The sequence below is a fragment of the Dicentrarchus labrax genome, unplaced genomic scaffold (genome assembly GCF_905237075.1).
Source record: "Dicentrarchus labrax unplaced genomic scaffold, dlabrax2021, whole genome shotgun sequence".
Classification (NCBI taxonomy): domain Eukaryota; kingdom Metazoa; phylum Chordata; class Actinopteri; family Moronidae; genus Dicentrarchus; species Dicentrarchus labrax.
In genome coordinates this window covers 24,135,567-24,154,763 of record NW_026136721.1, presented here as the reverse complement: position 1 = coordinate 24,154,763, position 19,197 = coordinate 24,135,567, and the positions used below count along the sequence as shown (strand labels likewise).

The 19,197-nt window shown below is 38.8% G+C and overlaps 1 protein-coding gene across 2 annotated transcripts in view; it reads right to left on the bottom strand.

The window, feature by feature from the left end:
- The window catches only part of ctnna2 (catenin (cadherin-associated protein), alpha 2), a 307,283-nt gene that overhangs the window by 239,861 nt on the left and 48,225 nt on the right, over positions 1 to 19,197 (bottom strand). For both annotated transcript variants that reach the window (XM_051384990.1, XM_051384991.1), the window contains exons 3-6: positions 8,683 to 8,878; positions 5,193 to 5,359; positions 3,717 to 3,836; positions 2,169 to 2,435 (exon numbers count right to left, since the gene is read on the bottom strand). In XM_051384990.1, coding sequence (XP_051240950.1) covers positions 2,169 to 2,435; positions 3,717 to 3,836; positions 5,193 to 5,359; positions 8,683 to 8,878 — 750 coding nt within the window. The remainder of the gene's footprint in view (positions 1 to 2,168; positions 2,436 to 3,716; positions 3,837 to 5,192; positions 5,360 to 8,682; positions 8,879 to 19,197) is intronic.

Here is a 19,197-nt window from a genome sequence, read left to right as displayed (position 1 = left end):
TTCATAAAGTTAGCAACATATTCTCCAGGGCTGTAGTGATTGATGGAGCATGCACTACATTAAACAAACCTCAGTCAGGCAAATCTATGAAAAAATCTTTAGTCCAGTTAATATAAAGCATTAATTTACATTAATTGATAATAAAATGAACACAATAGCTGCTTGCATTAGGGACAAATTTAAGTTAAAAGTGGAGAAATGCAGATGTTTCAGAGCACCAGTGCAGTGCAAATATTTTTACCAATATGTAAGACAAAGCTCTTCATCACCATCCCCATAACACCAAATAATATTATATAAACTTCTTTCTTCTTCTCCATCTTCTATTTTGTGATGTCTGTTGCTGTCTCTGATAGTGTGCAATATGTCCTTTTGTTATGTTTGTTTGTCTTTCTACCTGCTGTTCAGGACTTTCAATCTTAATAGTCTGTATTTCATTCATTTATTTGACACCGACAATACATAGAGGTATTGTTACATTTACATAAAATGCAACTGATGCTATGTATGTAAGACTTATAGCCATAGTTAATTGGCATTCCTTGTCCCCGGTTAGGCTTTTAGGGGATACAACACATAATAAAACACTATAAGATATGAGACAAACAATAAAACAAGCATAAACAAACAACCACAACAAACACTAACTGAAACCAGAAGGACTGAAAACACACTTAACAGCAACAAGAAAGAAAGAAAGTGCTCACCAATTTGCTTTTGCTCTCAGCCGTGGTTTTGCATTTTAGTTAGTACTGAAAGCTTTACCTGATTACCTGATTGAATTAAGGTTGCATATGAATGAGGGAATATCATTTGGAGGAACAGAGGTCTACCTACTTGGCAAGTAGCACTGAGGCTGCTGTGGTTGTTCGAGCTCCATACTAAAACACTTCATGTTGGTTTTTCATTTAATCTGTCTCCCATCTGTATATGTGTCCGACATAAAACTTTATCAGGAAGAAGTAGACTGTTAATCGCACTGTACGCTGATGTAATGCCCCTGTAATGTTAGGAGTCTTAAAGGAAAATGTGCATTAATTTAAAGTTGTTCTGTATGTGTCAGCTGAATCTCTAAAATCTATTTGCAAATACAAACTAGTAGTCATCAGTCAGAGAAAATCTGATACATTTATTTTAAGAGTACTGCTTTTACTGTGAAACAGTGGTCTTTAAGCCTGCTCCTCAGTGGCCACAGTACTGCTGATTTGCATGATCTTATTTTTGCAATCACAGCATGTTTTAATGAGTATGTTTGTAGTAAAATTGGCAGGGCACAAGATCTTGATCCATCATCCAGAAACACCTCAACCTGTCAACACGATCACCTAAACAGCAAAAAGCTCCCAGCTTTGAACAAACAAACCAATAGTTCACCATCAATGGAGAACCACTAGATGGCAGCAGAGAATCATGTCAGGGAGCAAACTCCCAGCTTGTTGTGTCAGTAGATTTAAATAAAGACGGCATTAAAGTTGAATGCGAAATCTCAAAATATTACAACTCTACACCTTAATGTAGAGAGTGTAGTGAGTAGAGTGTAGAGGAGCAGTGGATGATTAATAGAAACATATAACCATACACACATAAGCCATGTGTCAGAGATACAGAGATAACAAAAAATACATAAACTGCATAACGTTCTTATAATATCAAACGTGCCATTGTGAAAGCAACACTGGCAGCCTTCACAAACAGTGCAGATAAGAACTCCTGCTGATTTTTCTAATGTGTAATGAATGTGTCTGACAGTAGAAATGTTTACTTGCACACAATAGAGGTACAATAAAAAAATAAAAATAAGAATGATGATTTGAATAATGTCTTAGAGGCCAAGTTCCCCATAGGCTGTAACCTGAAATATGCATGTTTATTTCTTATAGTCAGAAAAAGATATGAAAGGAGAGTCTTAGATATCATCCACAAAATGTCAGATCATATTAATGAGCCTACTGTACACCAAGCTATACTGTTCTCACTGTTATGTAATACATAATAATAATAATAATAATGTATTCATACCGCACATGTCATATGTTGGGAAAAAAAACTGTTGCTGCATTCAGGAGCCTTTGTCTCTGAGCACTGAGACACGATAGAAATCTAGGTGTGTTCATTAGAGAATTGCCTTGAAGAGAGCACGAAAGAAAAACTGAATGCTTGCAACTTACATCGAATTCATTGAGGGCAGCAGCCAGCTCTCCAATGCCGGCATGGCCGTGCTTCTCATCAGAGGGTGACGTGGCCTGAGCAGCACTGGAAATGCCCCCAATGGCCTCCTGAACCTGCTTGAACACGTAGTCTCGGTTGGCACGTGTGGCTGCTACATCTGGGTGGCGCAGGAAGGCCTGTGAGGCCGTGTACAGCATGGTGGCATTTTTCTTGAGGGCCCCACGTGCGGCTGCCATCTCATCTCGACACTGGGGGTCTTTCAGTTCCTGAGAAGGTGACAAAGGTTAGTATTAGTAATTAATAGTAAGTAAGCACTAATAATGATTTAGAAAAGCCAGAACATATTTAGGAATTAAGAAACATCCTATGCAATATGTGTAACAGTAAAACAGTGTAGTATTGCTTTGAGAGCACAAAAAGGGATTTTGAAGTCATCTTTAATTCACAATACAGAGAACAAACTGATCCCTGTTCAAGAACCGTCCAAAAAAAGTCCATGTCAAATCTGATGAGTTGGTATTGTTCCAACCACACAAAGTTAGGGCAGTGTCAGCAGATCAGCAACCCTGGAAGCTGAATTGGGTTCAGTTTAGTGTTTTTCTCTGGGATATTTCAGCAGGGTGGATGCTTGCCAACGTCACACTTGTGGGAAAAATCTTCTGAAAGCTTTTTGTCACACTGTAGGCCCTGTTAGAAAAACACTTTCATGTGTTATCCTCCTCCCAAATAAGCACTGATGTGGATATTTTGCTCATTTTCAGTGATGAATTCATTTCAAATGCTGCTGAAAAACAAGAAATTCTGGCAAGCATTACTAACTGCACCTTTCGGCTAAAACTGATCACAGTAATAATGAGTACCATTAATCTTTTGCTAAAATGTTTTATTGCCCATGAGCTGTAACTAATAGTGTAAATGATCAATACATATGAAAGAAACCACTCATATCATCATGATAATGTCATAATGTCCACTTTGAATTGTCACTGCTGTTCAGCTACATAAGCCCACAACTATTAGCACAGTAACTGATTGAAAATAGGTTCATTTTCTGTTAAAATAACCAAATTTCCCTTAAAGGAAAAAGTTGCATCTTGTTTAATTACATCATAATGGCAGCGTGTGTCTGTCTCCATAAAAGCTAGCCTTAAAGGGACAATGCCTGTTATACAAAGCAGTTAAACTGCATTTTATTATGGAGTATTTTGTCAGAATCACACCAATGACACCACCACTCTCTGCACAAGTCAGATATAATTGTTTTCAATACACATGCCCAGTAGATTAGTTGAAACTTGGTTTGAGTTTGAACAACAAGCGTTCTCATACAATACCTTAAACTCATTATTGCACTATTCATCTCCAGTTGTCCACCAGTATTCTTCTTTGCATTTATAACCCACGAATGAAGTTTAGAAATTACCAAGACAGACAAGTGTAGACACTTGTAGGAGCTTTCTCTTTCATGGGAACCCAGAACTCAAAGTCAGAAGTGGTTTTACTTTTTCTGAGAAAGACAGAGCAGGATGCAGGGGGCTTCCAGTTACCTGCTGTCTCCGGGCTGCCACATAGTTAAGCTTCACCATCTCCTTCCCAAACTCCTTGAAGCGGTTGGCCAGGTCCTGCTCATTGGTCGCATTCTTCACTCCCTCCAGAGCCTCCTCCACCTGTCACACACACACACACAAAAATCTTCCGAGAGCTGCATGGATGCACCTGAGAACTAGCATACATTTATCTATATAGTCTAACTCAGTAATAGACCTTAAAGGTCCAGTGCGTAGGATTTAGCAGATGAAGTGGCTGATACCAATGTCCTCACCTTTCCGTTCAAAGTGTGCAAGAGAAAATATGGCGAACGGCCCAATCTAAAGTCAGTGTTTGGTTTGTCCATTCTGGGCTACTGTAAACACATGGCTGTTTAACATGGCAGACTCCATAGAAGAGGAGCCGCTCCCTCTGTCTTTAGGTGATTATACACAAATGAAAATATACCTATGAATATTATATTCATGTTACAATATACATAAAAGTAAAATTATAACAAAACACTAGCATTGGGTGAAAATTTATTTTTACTCTTGTGTTATTACAACCAGGTTGTGAAAGACAATAACCATATAACTATGCAATTTCAAGGGGTTTCATTTCATCAGTTTCTGGGTACATTCTGACTCTAAACTCCTTTCTATCCCTAATGAAAGCGACACACAAGATGTAATGGAAAAGAGAGACGAGAGAGAGATAACTTCTAAGTGGCCTTTGATGGCAGGGCTTATACTGGCTTGAGTTAAGCTCCTCTGTGGGCCTCAAGAATGAAGCCTCGAAAAAAAGGTTTGAATGTGTGTATGTGTGTTTGTGAGAGAGGGACAAAGTGTGAGTGAATGAAGGTGCATGCCAACCAGAGTTTGTTTCAGATTATACCAATTGCATATCATTCTTTCTAACACCCTGTATTAACTCCTTCTTTCAAAGCCCTGAGACACTTGCAAAGTAGAGTACTAAGAAACCTACCTTCTTTAAATGAATCTACAGTGAGTGAGTGGGATGGGAATGTGTAGTTAATCACATCAGGATACCACGGTATGATATTAATACAGTAAAATAAGTGTGTTCCCAGTATACTCCTCCATGCCTCATCTATATGTTAATGTGTGCAGAAATTGTGATAAAAGCATACATTGGTTCTGTGGATTATACAGCACCAGGAAGTCATTTCTGTGACATTCGACCACAATTTTAAGTACAATGTGAATGCAGGGCTTACTAATGCACTTGTAGAAAGATTTGGAGAGTCTGTAATTTACCAACATGTTAAATATTAACATGAATATTTAAAGTGTTCCAGCTCTCAGTTCTGACTGCAACTCTAACACAACACAACCAATAAGCTGGCACATCCTCATAACTCTATGAGGCCACAGGGTCATATCAACCAGCAAACACTACTGTTCAAGAAGCACACTCTCTTCAGGCAGAAGAATACAACATTTGATTTAAAGTAAGGTGATGATCGCTCTTACAATTTTAAGATGAGACAGCAGCCTCATGACGTCAGCCATGTCTGCAAGGATGAGCAGGCGGGTGACAGCAGAGAGCAGGGCGCGGGCGGCCCTCACCATGGTGCCACGTTTCACAGAGGAACACGGGTCATCAGCGAACTCTGACGAGGCAATGCGCATTGTCTCTCCTGCAAGAGGGAAGGGAGAAAACTGTGAGTGGAAAAGAGTGGGAGGTTATATCTGACCTTAAAGTGGACAGTATATAATTATTATTCGTATTTGGGCTTGCATATTGTATACAGCCATTTAATATTGTTTTTTATTATTAAGATAAAGTGAGCTAATGTTGGTGGTATAACTACATTGACATTACTGACTGTTCCTTGAATGTGTGTCTGCTCTGTATATAAAACATTTAAAGCCCATTACTAACTTTCCTCATCCAATTGAGAGCTCATAAAGCCGTGTTGCTTGTTAGGAAATAGAGTGTTCTGAATTTAGATTCAAAGAAGACCCAGTTTGCTCAAAGCCAAACAACTACAGAGCTTTACAGAATAGTGATGACTGGTGAGCTGTTCCTCTACATAAAGTGGTTTAGTTATGACCTTCCTTCACCCATTTCACCTTAGGTCAAGTAACATTCTAGAAAGCATTTATTCCACCGAGTCTCTGAGCAGCTTCCTCCCTCACAGCTTGAATAAACTGCATAAATAAATAGTTATTGTTATTTAGTTATTATTTTATTACATGTGTTTCTTTGTTTTAAGCAGAGACAATGCCTTTTTCAGTGTTTATTTAACCCTTAAAAATGTCATTTTGATGCTTTTACTAAACAAAATATTGGTGAGAAAGCAGGCTATTTTCTAAATAATGATGCAAAAGTTCCTGCTGGGTCAGTAGCAAAGTGGCAGCAGGTCAAAACAGTGCCAGCTCTCTTAAAGAATACTGAGCAAAAATAAGCTTTTTGTCCTATGGTGAAAATAAAATGCATCTGACACATCCTTACATATATACAAGGCAGGTGTTTGAACTGAAAAGGCAAACAAGTTCATGACCCACACACACACACACACACACACACACACACACACACACACACACACACACACACAAAGACTGTTGCTGGTAGTGCCATAAGTCTGTCTGGCCCAGTGATGAGCTAGTGAAGAGTGACAGTACAAAGGGCCTGATTACTGAACCCCTCTGTGGTCGGAAATCAGCATCTATAATTTAATCACGACAAGATGAATGGGGTTTGGGATGATGAGGTCATGATGACAGAGGTCTGATGAGGTGACGACAGATTTATGGGTGTTTTACAATTCACAATGACCTTAACTAGGCCGCTGATGCCATTTGGCTGGGAACACCTTCTAGCTGATGCTAAAGGTCTTGTAAAAAATGAGATATTCACTGAGAGTCTGCTGCTGAATACAGTACAAGATAGCATATTTCTAGCCTCACAATTCTAATGTCCTTAATGTAAAGCTGTTTTCCCTGATAACTGGACATGTAAATATATCCAACCTAGCAAAAGAAGCGGAGTATAAAGAGAGAATGAAGGAAGTGCAGCCCTTCTGTGCTGAAGAGTTTTTGAGTGTGCCCATATTTTCATAATGGCAGTAAAAGGTTAGCAGATGTGGAGTATTAACTTTCATCTCCTATTCTAGTGCCGGTCTTTTCTTAACCAAAGTTCCCTGGGAAATACAGGTCCTGCGTTTGATACACGGCCGGTTTCAGAAGGCAGAGCCTTGCAATCATCATTATTCATGAGCACAAATGTACACATGTCCAAACACAAATATGCTACATTAGTTGAAAACACGCCCTAAGGATTTAGAAGCTCTTCCATAAACCTTTTTTAACACAGCCTTTCTCTGCTTTTGGTTCGCATGCCTAACAAGTAGAAAAGATTGGTATTGTCCTTTTTGATGTCAGCTGTGGTGATGACCTGCATGGCAACAGTCTATTTCACGCCTGGACAGAGCTGTGTCCCAACGCAGTCAAGTCAGTGTTCAGCAGCACCAGCGGCCAAGTGCAGCTGACAGTGCAGGATGACGAATACAGCTACGAAAACAACATACTGTATGCCGAGCTCCATTTACTCTTTCTGCTGATGTAGTTATTGAACAGGGAATCCAATTCCATTCTGGGGACAAACATTTGATTCACATAAAGGCTCACTGACTTGCACTCAGCACAGAGGAGAAACACTGTTAAACTGTCTGAGCAAATCCTTCCAGAAAGATTTGTTGATCAAGTGTGATTTGTTGAGGTGAAAAGTTGTGTCCATGCAGAAAGTTCAGTGTTAACAGCAACGTCTGAAATATCCAAATTGTTCCTAATGAAAATGGGCATCTATAATGTCTTTAAATTCAGCAAGGCTCCCCACCATCACAGACAGTCAAAGCTTTAATGATGCATGACTTTAGGGTAAACAACTCCAGAATTAGGCTCATTACATTCATGAGGCTTCGTGCTCCAAGTTAAGCCCAAAACTAATGGGTCCTAATCTGTTATATATAATAGCTTTGCCTTGCCACTCTTAACTCTACATATGTCTAAAGTTGTGTAGAGATCTGACTTTTTCTGACATTGAGAGCACTTAATACTTTCTCCAAACATTACAATTTCTTTATCAATTACTCTCTCTATGCAGCCTTCAGTGCTTGAAAAAGATGTTTGTCTTTTCACAGAAAATGGTGCCAGCAGTTCTAATCATTTCAGCAAGAAATGATGCTGCTGAGATCCAACTCAACAAATCTGTAAAATCTGTAAATTAAATGTTCAGGATATGTTCCAAATTGGCAAATGCAGTAGTCAGGACTTAATTTCTACAAAATGAATACAAACTTCAGAAAAGTAGGTTCTATTACTGGGTTGTTTTAGTGAGGTGCATTACATTGTGAAGGTGTACCCTATGAACCTTATATATGTACTTATCTTACAGTTCTTTCCACATTGTGTGACTTTTGTCCTGTAACAATAGAGATAGAGATTTAACAAGATAGAATCCAGATACTCTAAATGAGTGGACTATTCTAAGTTGCTTTATAATGTGAATGTGAGACATAGAACAGTGTTTTTGCATTCCATATGTTACACATATATTGCATTTTCATGATCTAGTCACTATCCTAAAGTCGAATTGGGTTGAAATTGGGTTTTTTCACATATATTTAACAAATCTTTAAAAGTGAGTCCTTTCAAAAGTTATATGGAAAACAGTCTCACAGTCGACAGTGGGATCTCCAAAGGGACTTTTAGTGATGATGGATGTTTCTTATGAAAGTTTAGAAACAACCCACAATCATACACGATGCTATACCATAAACTGAGTATGGGAGTCAGATTCTACTCCATAGAGAAGAAGAGCAATAACAATATTGCTTAGGGCTAGGAGGAATTACTAGACTGACTGCAGTTCTCTGACCAAAATCAGCAATACTATAATACAACAACTTTAAAAGCATGTGCGTTTTATCTTCATAAGAACATTCAACAAGCTAACCTTGCTTACGAACATCCTCCACAGCAGCAATGAGCTCCTCCTTTAGGTCCTGGCTGTCTTTGGCGATCTGCTCCCCCTTTTCCAGAAAGTTCTGGGTAGCCTGCTCAACAGACACTGCCAAGACATGAGCCTTCTTGGAGCGCCCCTTCTTCTTACTGGATGGCCCTTTGTTGCTGGTGTTCACCAGGGTAGTCACCTGGGCAAGAGGAAAGGTCATTAAGGTTAGCTGAGTAACATGCAGTTTGTAAAAAAGTATGTACAAAGGTGAAAGATTGCAGCTTTTGACATCTGGGCTTTGGAGGTTATTGCTGTTGCCATTGTGGAGATAAGAGCAACACAAATTATGGGACTAACACTTCAACTGGAAAATGACATAAAATCAGATATGCATTAAATTACAGTTTTCTGTTCTTCAAGCTCTCAGTGCAGTGTCAACAGCTGACAGTAAATACACAAAGCATCATTAAAAGATAAATAAATATTATAATCTTTATAATATGAAACAGAAGCTGAGCAATGTCCAGCTGTTTCTCAAAAATGTCAACCCAATAACAAGATTCATTTCTACTAATCTACTTATTTCTTGCCTCATTTTCTGAAAATGCATTCCCTTATAATGATTGGAGTCTATGTTTATCCTGGTTTTGGAATGAATAGTGAAACAACTTTAGGGAAAATGCTTTAAACTACAGTGACAAATAACCGTGTCTTTATTCATAATATAGGCTTCCACAACTATAATGAGGCAATTCATTCTAAATGCTCTAACAGCTACAGAAACATGCTAAATTGTACACAGAATCCATCAGTTACATTTCCTCATCTTAGACAGGAGCCACTGAAAAAAATGTATCGCTCAGCTTAAGCAGGAGTGCTGTAAAGTACAATCGGTCCATCAAGCCTTGCTGTCCTTCTCACTGCAAGAGCAATCTAACTGTTATGAAACAGTTTCGGGCTTGTGTCCACATAGTGTTTTTTTTTTCTGGCAGAAAACCGCTGGCAGGGCACTGGGAGAGCTGGATGAAGAGCTTTTGCGGTGAGAGAAAAAAAAAACTCTGCACATGGGTTTTGTTTCTATGACAACACTATCGTGACAATTTCTTACAAGTTGCTATTAGCCTAACAAACAAGCCACACTTGTGTAACAGAACAACCGCAGACAAAGAAGGTGGAAAATGCTTTTCTACTTTCTCCACATTTTACTTGAGTTGTCGTCAACTCCCTTCACTTCACCTGCTTCACTATCTTCAATTTGGCCAGGTCTCTGCTCCGTGTGTGTGTTGTGTGTGTGTGTGTGTGTGTGTGTGTGTGTGTGTGTGTGTGTGTGTGTGTGTGTGTGTGTGTGTGCGTAGGAGTTGAGCCCTGGTTCCCATGATCATAAATGACAGCATAGTTTTCTTTCTTTTCATTCTGACATATCACAAAGCTCAGGATAGACAGACAGGGTCACAACAACCTTTCCCTCCATTTTTATTGGCTACCAGGCTGACGAGTCCCCATCTAATATATGACTGGTTGCCTGAAGGTGACCTGCAGTGACGACACCAGCGCCTTTCTGAGAAGTTCAGAGATTTTCAACTAAAAGTTCATGGAGCGGCTGCACAAAAAAAGGCAGATGGCTTTCCAAAAGAGACGCTGGGTGCTGCTCTCTCTTTATTGGGAACAACTAAAAAAGAGACTGGTGCTCGGGGAAAAAAATGCTATGTGGACACAAGCCATTCCTTGATCTCAGCTCTTTTGGATAGGCTCCACTGCACACAATCAATAGGATGATGTGTTACTAAATCCTAGTGATGTGATGTAATTGTAGTGGTAAAGTCAGCATTTCGCAGAAGCATGTTAAGATACTTAAAGCTTCCAGTACAGTCAAGAAGCGATTTTGGATTGGACTATATAACCGCTGATTTCTCCCCACATCAGTCAGTCAGTCAGGACGATGATAGACAGAGGCATATGTTTACTGCAGATGTGTGTCGGTTCATGTTACTGAGTAAAGTTGTCTAAGAGCTTTCTGAAAGACCCATTTCACACAAGCACTCTGCCTTAAAAAGTCGCACAATCAAGAGGAACACGTATAGTCACTAAAAGCTGAAAGCTTTTAGCTAATCAGCAATCACATAGTACATTCGGAGATGCAAGCCTCTGGGTTCAGAAATATTTTTTAAGCACTTGGAGAGAATCAGGACTCACAATAAGGCAGAGTGTTTAGTTCCGGCTTCTTTAAATAATGTGAGAAAATAAGACAGTTTTAAACCATTATATTGAGCTGTAATTAAAGTGCCATCTTCATCAAACCAGACTGATCAGCTCAGCTGAAAGAGAAAGTCTTACTTTGAAAGTAATTAACAGACACCTATGAAACAAGCAATACATTAAACTCAGTCAGCCTACAGGACAGGCAACAGAACAGCTGCCTGTCAATAATTCATTAAAGAGTGGAATTATTTCCACTGCTTGTATGTCGGTTACACCTTGACTGGACATAATGACAAGTCTGTCTGAGGCCAGAGAGGAATCACATGGACAGAATTTCTCATTACCACACTATACACATCAGTCTGACTTCAGCTGAACTTGCACAATGGGATAATAGGATTCGTTTGTTGAATATATCAGAGGCTTTCACTCTGAAAAGGTGCTAAGAGCAAAGTTATGTCCTGTCTTGGCTGTGGGGCTTCCAGACTGGAATAAAAACTTTAATGATGTATGTCCTCGCTCATCATGGATCCAGGAATAGTAGCGCTGATGTAAGACTGAGTTAACCTTTTCAGTCATTATGCTTTTTAAAGTATTTTTGTCTAAAAAGTAATTCATAATTAAATAATGTTATTTTTAGAATCTGTATTAAAAGCTGCCCTGATAAACTAACTTTGATACATCTGTTTACCATCAACTCATCTGCTCAAAAATCACCTTACACAGCTGAACGAGCGCTCATTATGAAGTGCAATGGTGTGTTTATTTCAATCTAAGTTTGCTGAATCAATAACTCATCACTATATTTACACATGAACGCACACACAAAGTCTCTCCAACTCACACACAGACACACTCATGGGCCGGCTGCCCACATGAAAGTGTAGATCTACCTGCACCGACGAACAAACGACCACAGTCAATCAAACACAGTCACACAAATACGTTCTACCTCACAGACCACATTAAGAATTCTTGTGATTGGGGGTCAACAAGTAAATCAACAGCATACTTATGTGTCCAGTCTGATTCAAAAGCAGCAGGTGATGCAGGAAAGAGATTTCCGTCCTTAATCATTACAATACAATAGTCTGTTCCATACATCAGATAAAGACTGCCAGTTGGTTGCCTGTTGCAGAGTCTTTGTGATACACTTGCTAATGAGAAGACGAAGACTTTATTTTTTTTAAAGTAAATCATATATCAGGACAGCACAAATATAGGCATTTGGTCGAGAGTTAAGCCACTTATCTTAGTTTATGTGTTAGCTTTTGTACATTATTGCTTGCCATTATTAAAAACAATAAACAATTTCTTAATCTTTTTTTAATCAGGCTGTCTCATTTTCCAAGAGAGACCTGATAATAAGAAACATTCACAGAACGCAATCACAAAAGGAATAAATAAAACAGGTGCAACAATCACAAAAAAACATTAGATAATAAAGCTCTAAAATCTCCAGTGGGAATGCAACACTCGAGTTTTAGGGCACTAAATGTATGCACAAGTACTGGCTAAAGAAGGGTACTGAACATTTTACACCGAAGCTCACAATGAATTTATTATTAGTGTTCAGAACAGCTTAAATGCACCGCAGAACAACAACATAGTTTTGATCTGAGCTTGTGACTTTGTTGCAGTGTTAATGAAAACATAATTTAATTTGTTTAGCACTGATAATGCCCATACCATTATACAGTAGATCCACTGCCAGCTTGCAACGGACATTGTGAATTAGAGGCAGCAATGTAAATATGTCTGAAAGAGTAGGGATGAACGTTAAGTCATTCAACCACATTCCTGTTTTTGCTTCATTATTAGGATCCGGTGTCCATTATACCATTATACCAGCTCACTACATGTCCAACCCAATAACCCAACATGTAATCTGGTGTGGCTGTTTTTAAATATTATTTGTGCATTAGTAAAAGTTTCTTTAAATAAAAGATATATGCCTTTTGAGAAGGTTGAGGTGTTAATTAAATTCTCTACAGCCCCAGAGCCTGTGTCGCTGTAGTTCTGTGGAACATGTACATATTAAACAATATCACAGAAATAAGAGAAATTGTAGACCAGGATGACTGCAAATTCCAGATGCTGTCATTTGCCAGACACTAGCTCCGTCAGATATGTTTGCTTAGAGATTAGCAGTCAAGAGTATAGATTTCTCATTTACCTCTGGACCTTGGGGTTAATAAGATCTTTAACTTCTATGTTTACATAATATCATTTGTAACTCTTCCATGGAACAGAAGACGAGAACATACTGAGTTAAGGGTGTGCATGATTCACCTGCACTTCAAATGCTCATTTATTCATTAACACGGGGCTGGGCATTGGAATACACAGAGATAAGGCTGCTGCATGTGTCATGTAGCTTTCCACAGGGATTGACTCAGTCAAGTTGAAGCTTGTTGACGTTTTGTTCTGCAACAGTGACTTAAAAAGCTTGATGTATATTTAATTATGCCTGCAATAACCTCACAGCATGCACTGAGGCTGATCCAATTTATCTACCTTCATACAGATTTAACTGTGCTATTTTTATGAAAATATCTTGCTGTCTCTGCACGCATGTGTCAGGCTGAATATCTTCAGAATGAGTGCATTGACAAACTACCATTAACACTTAATGAGAATGGACTTAAACTTTAAAAACTGTTGCAATTATGAACATGTGTATTATAGGCCTTTGGCACTGCAGACATTTTGACTTGTCATAGTAGGAAAAGCACATGTGATACTAACAATCGCTGCGTTTTATATAAATGCCCAAGTAAGCCATGACAGTGCGATGGTGAGACAGCGTGCACAATACCAGAACCCTGAAACTGAAGCAGCTATCATTTAATATCATTATTCACATGTGTGTTTTTCTTACTGTGACAAGAAAAATGTCTATTAGGTTTTATGGCTATTAACAATATGTCAGTCCCCTTTACTGCTGGCCTGCAGTATATGGTTAGTTTCAGCTAATCTCTTCAATTCTTCTTTGTCAATGCAGTTTGTCTACATTTAGAGTGCTGTCATTATTTTCCAGACTGGTCCCCTTAAAAAGATTTAGTGGCATCTAGGGGTTAAGTTGCAGACTGCAACAAACACCGCTGGCGTGTTTTTGTTGTCCAGTTTATTTATGCTATTCTGTGTATGCACATTGAGAGCGATTGAGAGTTAAATTCATTGTATATGTACACATTCCTGGCCAAAAAAAAGGTTTTCTGATTCTGTGTTCGACAACCTGGGAATGAGAACAGGCTGTGAAGTGATTGGTGTGTAGCTTTAACATAGCAAAGACCAAAGCAATGCAATGATTATTTTACAGCCAACCGATTATGTTAGCTGACAGTGAACATAATGCACCTTTGTAGCAGTGGTTGTAATTGTAACTATAATTTGGTTTTTTTCCATAGCGTACATAACATCATCTTGTCTACCCTCATATTACTGGCTGTACTTTTTGAAGTCAGATGAGTTAAAAGGATATAGTACAAGTAAGCCGAGTGAAGATGCTTTACAGGCTGCTGTGTAGTTCCAGAAGCACGGACGGAGAGCTAATTTGAAGGCCCTACATAAAGGTGCAGCAGAGTTTACACTGATTAGATGAAGCATGGAGATATGATTTAACAGACATCCCTGGGAGGGAGCAACATTGTGAGGAGGAAAGACAGTGCTTGTGTTTCAGACTGAATTATGTTACATTCTGAGGTCCTTAGACGCAAACGCTTTTTACTATGGTTGCTGAGGCATCCAAGTTTAATCACTGTCACTTTCACAGAGACGTAGCATTTGAGAAACAGCCTGGTTGTTTAACTTTTGGAACATGTTCAGCACTGACAGCCGTCAAATTTATACACACCCTATCAAGAAAAGCGGGAAAGAATGTTGCAACATGGTGTAAGGCTACAGTACTGCAAGTAATGAGTATGTTTAAAAGATAATAATACTAATAATAATAATACCAGCGCGCATACACAACCGTGCCACCTTAAAAACACAGAGTAAATGTCAATGTCAAAAAATTGGCCTATTTTTTGGGGAGATAACCACTTATTATTAAACACATGAGGTCATAAAGTTTAAGTTTTACTTGACTGCTGGCAGGTTTGAAAAAGAGAATTTGAATACATAAATAACATAAATTTGGGATTGGGCTAAGTAAAAATGGATAGGGTTTAGGAAAACAAATTCTTTCTTTTTCAGTAGACTGCTGCCTTTCAGTAAACAGCACGATTTTTAATTTTTTAATATAAAATTTATTTTGTTAAAAGGAAAGAAAAGGAATCCTACAGTAGCACTGTGCAGTCAAACGATAAATGGTGTCATAAAGCCATGTTGTGCATGTCATGACTTTAACACAAAAAAGTCAGAATCCTTCAATACCTATTGCAAGCACAAAATGAGACCTGAGCACACAGACTAATCAAATGGATCCCTCGGGGAAAGAGGTAGAAACAAAAGTAGTTTGCAAGAAGAAACAACGTGGGCCACAGCCGTGTTTGCCTAGTGCATCCAAATGTGGTCTCATACAAAACAAAATAAATTCAGTGTCTAGGAAAGGCAGCATTGCCCTTTTCTGCCAGCTGGTAATTGGCCCTGGGCAAGCCCATTTATCGTGTGTATTAGCAGCACTGTTTGGATTTTATGCAAGACCACACTGGGGTTATTTCCATACTGCCACAAGTTATGTCATTCTCTAAGCCTTAGCCCCGACCACTCAGACAGCACAAGCTTTACTATGTAGACTACAGTCATATTATATTATATCTATTATATATATATATTTATATGTTACATATCTTAAGAAATTGATTAGAGCACCAAATTGTTTGAGTTCCACTACCTTACCACTCTCACAGACTTAATGAGAATGGACATCAGCTCTATCAAGACCCATGGGAGCTTAAATGAGTAAACTGACTTGTCACTATAACTTAAGCCAATTACACATTTGGCTCTCACTAAGCATATAAAAATATCACAATCTTTGAGATAACGTAGAGATTAAATGCAGAGGTCTGATCGGCATATTCAGAATGATGTGACTTAGTGGTCGGAAAATTGTGAGTGCGGTCCGTCTGCACAGATGTTGCAACAGTATAAACTATCTCTTATCTCTCTTAGCTAACTAAAGAGGGAAGCTCTTGTCTGGTTGTGATCTATCTGATGAGGGGAGAATTTAAATGTCTGCTCGGAACACTTCTTGAGGGTGATACGAGACACACTTAAATGTTTGGTTCATTATGCTGTTGTGTGCTTAACCACAGGGGTCCTCTACACAGCATTATCAGTGCTGTAAATGGTGCTTTTATAACATGCCATATTACAGACGGTGGTTCTCCAGGGACCGGATGTAAACACAACAACAAACACACAACTATGCACAAAAATATGCTTATTCCATTGCCATTTTCCACATATTAATTGCTATTTATGAAACAATTTACATGCTTTTTGCTTACCATGTGTACACAAGGTTTTCCAGAGCAAACTCAGCATGATATGGGAAAGTAGGAATGCAAATACAGTGAGAGACCAAAAGCCAAATGCTAACTGTTTTTGTTAAAAGTCCAATTATCATAGTCAAATGCAAATTATAAACTTTATTTCAGTGGCTGCTTATTCTTTATTGTGAAAAGTGTATTCCATTACTAATGCTATAATCAAAATGATTTCCGATGAAGATGAATGAGATACAGTATGTGTGATTAATTCATTTTCAGTTTGTGCCATAAATAGTGCAGCCGTGTGTAATGGCCTTATATATAACGTATAAGGATGACTGTTCTGGCACTTTCGGAGGGCCTCACCAATGCAGTTGGTGAAACTGTGCTTCCTCTGTGCTATTTTTTTTCTCAGTGAGAGTGATGGAGCATACATATGTATTCGTATTATGCAAACAGCTGACTAAGGATGTTTCTACATTACTTATTCTATAAAATGCGTACACATATACCAGTTTTATCGGTGACGTTTCAGGGCTTGTGTACAGAAGGAATAAGCTGACAGTCCACAAAAAAAGCTTACAACAACTGACAACTGAACAGATTCAGCACTCGTCATGATAACAAATGCAAATAAATATGTCTGGCCACATATTACTGTGAATGTGGATAGCGGGCTATTCCTGAGTCAGTGCTCTCCCCTAGGAACATTTCCAGATGATCCCAAAGATCTATTGTGCAAAGGGGGAGACACACACGCAATGACCACAGAGAGACAGTAAGACATGGTCACTGGACAAGACAGAAACTGGACCACAAAGGCGCAATGAGAACAAATCCACAAAAAGTGCTTAGCCATTTTCAAGCAGACACAAAAGCACACTTGCATAGGACTCTAATGCTGATTTGGGTGGGAGGAAAGATGATGATCTAGAAAGGGAAGATCACATTTGAATGGATCACAGGCTTGTATTTCCATTAGCAACACATTATTTGCAGATGAAAATAAATTACAGTTATTTTTTTTCATTTTTATGCTATGGGCAATTACACTTTAAAACTAGCTTGTGCACTGCAAATGTACTTGTCCTGAATTAACACTCCCTGTGCTGCTGCAATGTTGTAGATTCCTCAAACGCATGGTGGAGAAAAAAGCTAGCTGAATTCATCTAGTTTGTGGCACCATGTTTCAGCAGTTTCCTATCCTTCACCCAACCATGACCAACTCCATTTATTTCTCACACCTTTGTCATCAGCAGCCATGTCTTCGCCAGGATTCATTAATTTTCATCCATCACTTCTAAATCCTACTCGAGTATGCAGCATTTCATACTGCAACTCAGACATGGAAGCTCACTGCTGATTGGATCGTTGGACACACTGTAGGAATGTTGCGCTGGAATAATACTGAACAAAACTCATCTAAAACAAAAGTCTGTGTCAAGTTGTTACCAGAGCCTTTGCATACAGATTTTGTCCTTTATTTAAAATGAAAATGCACAAGAAAGCCAGTTTAGAGACAACTTTAAGCCCCTCTCTATTTAACATAATCAGAATTATTTTAGATATAAAAAGCATTACCATTGTCCTATACCATTCAGGTTCAGACAGGAAACAGTTAACAGGTAATACATAAGTGATTATGCTGCTGCAGTGGTGAGGCTAACCTTTCCTTCAGGCCTAAGTTGTTGTGCCTTGCCCTCCCATTTTATTGCTGATCAATAGTATTAAATGCCATGCGGCCTTTTCTCTCCAGAGCACTGCCCAGTGGACTCTCTACACAGTAGTAAATCCCTGTGGCTTTGCGTAGCCATTCAATTTTCCGCCTTCAGCCTCTGCGACTTGCATCCAACGGATGAGTGATGCACTTTAACTGTTGAACATTAAGGAAGGGCATGTGCATGTGTGTGCACGTGTAGCCAACTATACACATGCACACCTATGCACAGCTCCTGAGAGATTCTGTTAACCTTAGTTGGTGATATACATAACATTTGATGTTAAATAATTGATGAGGCCATTTATGCCCATGTGTAAAGAGCATAATGTGGGCAAAACCTCATGGGACAAAAGCAATTGGGGGGGTCCTCTTCATTTTTCCAAGTGGGTGAATCAGTCACCACACTGTAAGAAGGACAGAAGCAAACTGCAAACTGTACCGCACATCTATTCACACGCAGACTACACGTAATCAAGTCAAATAAATACACAATTGCAAAGACCTACACACTATATATGCATACAAACTGCTTATTTACACATATTTTCCTGAAGATGTGAATTGTGCCTGCCATATGCACCCACAACCACACTACAGCCTTGCCTAAGAATCCTGCAGAGCTGCATATAAAACCATATAGGAGAATTTTTAAACTGAAGGCTGTGCTCACTTTGTATCACCCTATTATTTAAAATATAGTTTGAAGTTAACAAGGGCTGAAGAGTAAAGCAGTGAGGATTAGTGAGCATTAAAATTGGTACCTGAACGGGTTTTTGGGTAGCAAGGAGGAAAGGTTTTAGCAGGAAGTGTCACACTGCAGGGGTGTCAAGCTCTGACATTTTCAACCATGCAGCGTGCTCACTGGCAACAGTATCCTCAAAAAACCTCCAGGAATAATGCTCAGTTTGAAAGCCTAGAGATGAAGGTGAAGGAGAGGAATGGTGCCGTATAATGATGGATGAGAAGAAATACTAATGAATAATAATATTAATTATGGTTAATTTGTCCTGCTTGAATACATTTTCAACAGAATTGTCTAATTAGCTGCATTGTTTTTATATTGTCTGATATTCCGTATTAGACTGATTTTTCTACAATACCACACGAATATATTGAGTATCACATTATTTACTGTAAGTTATGGACACTTTAAATGCA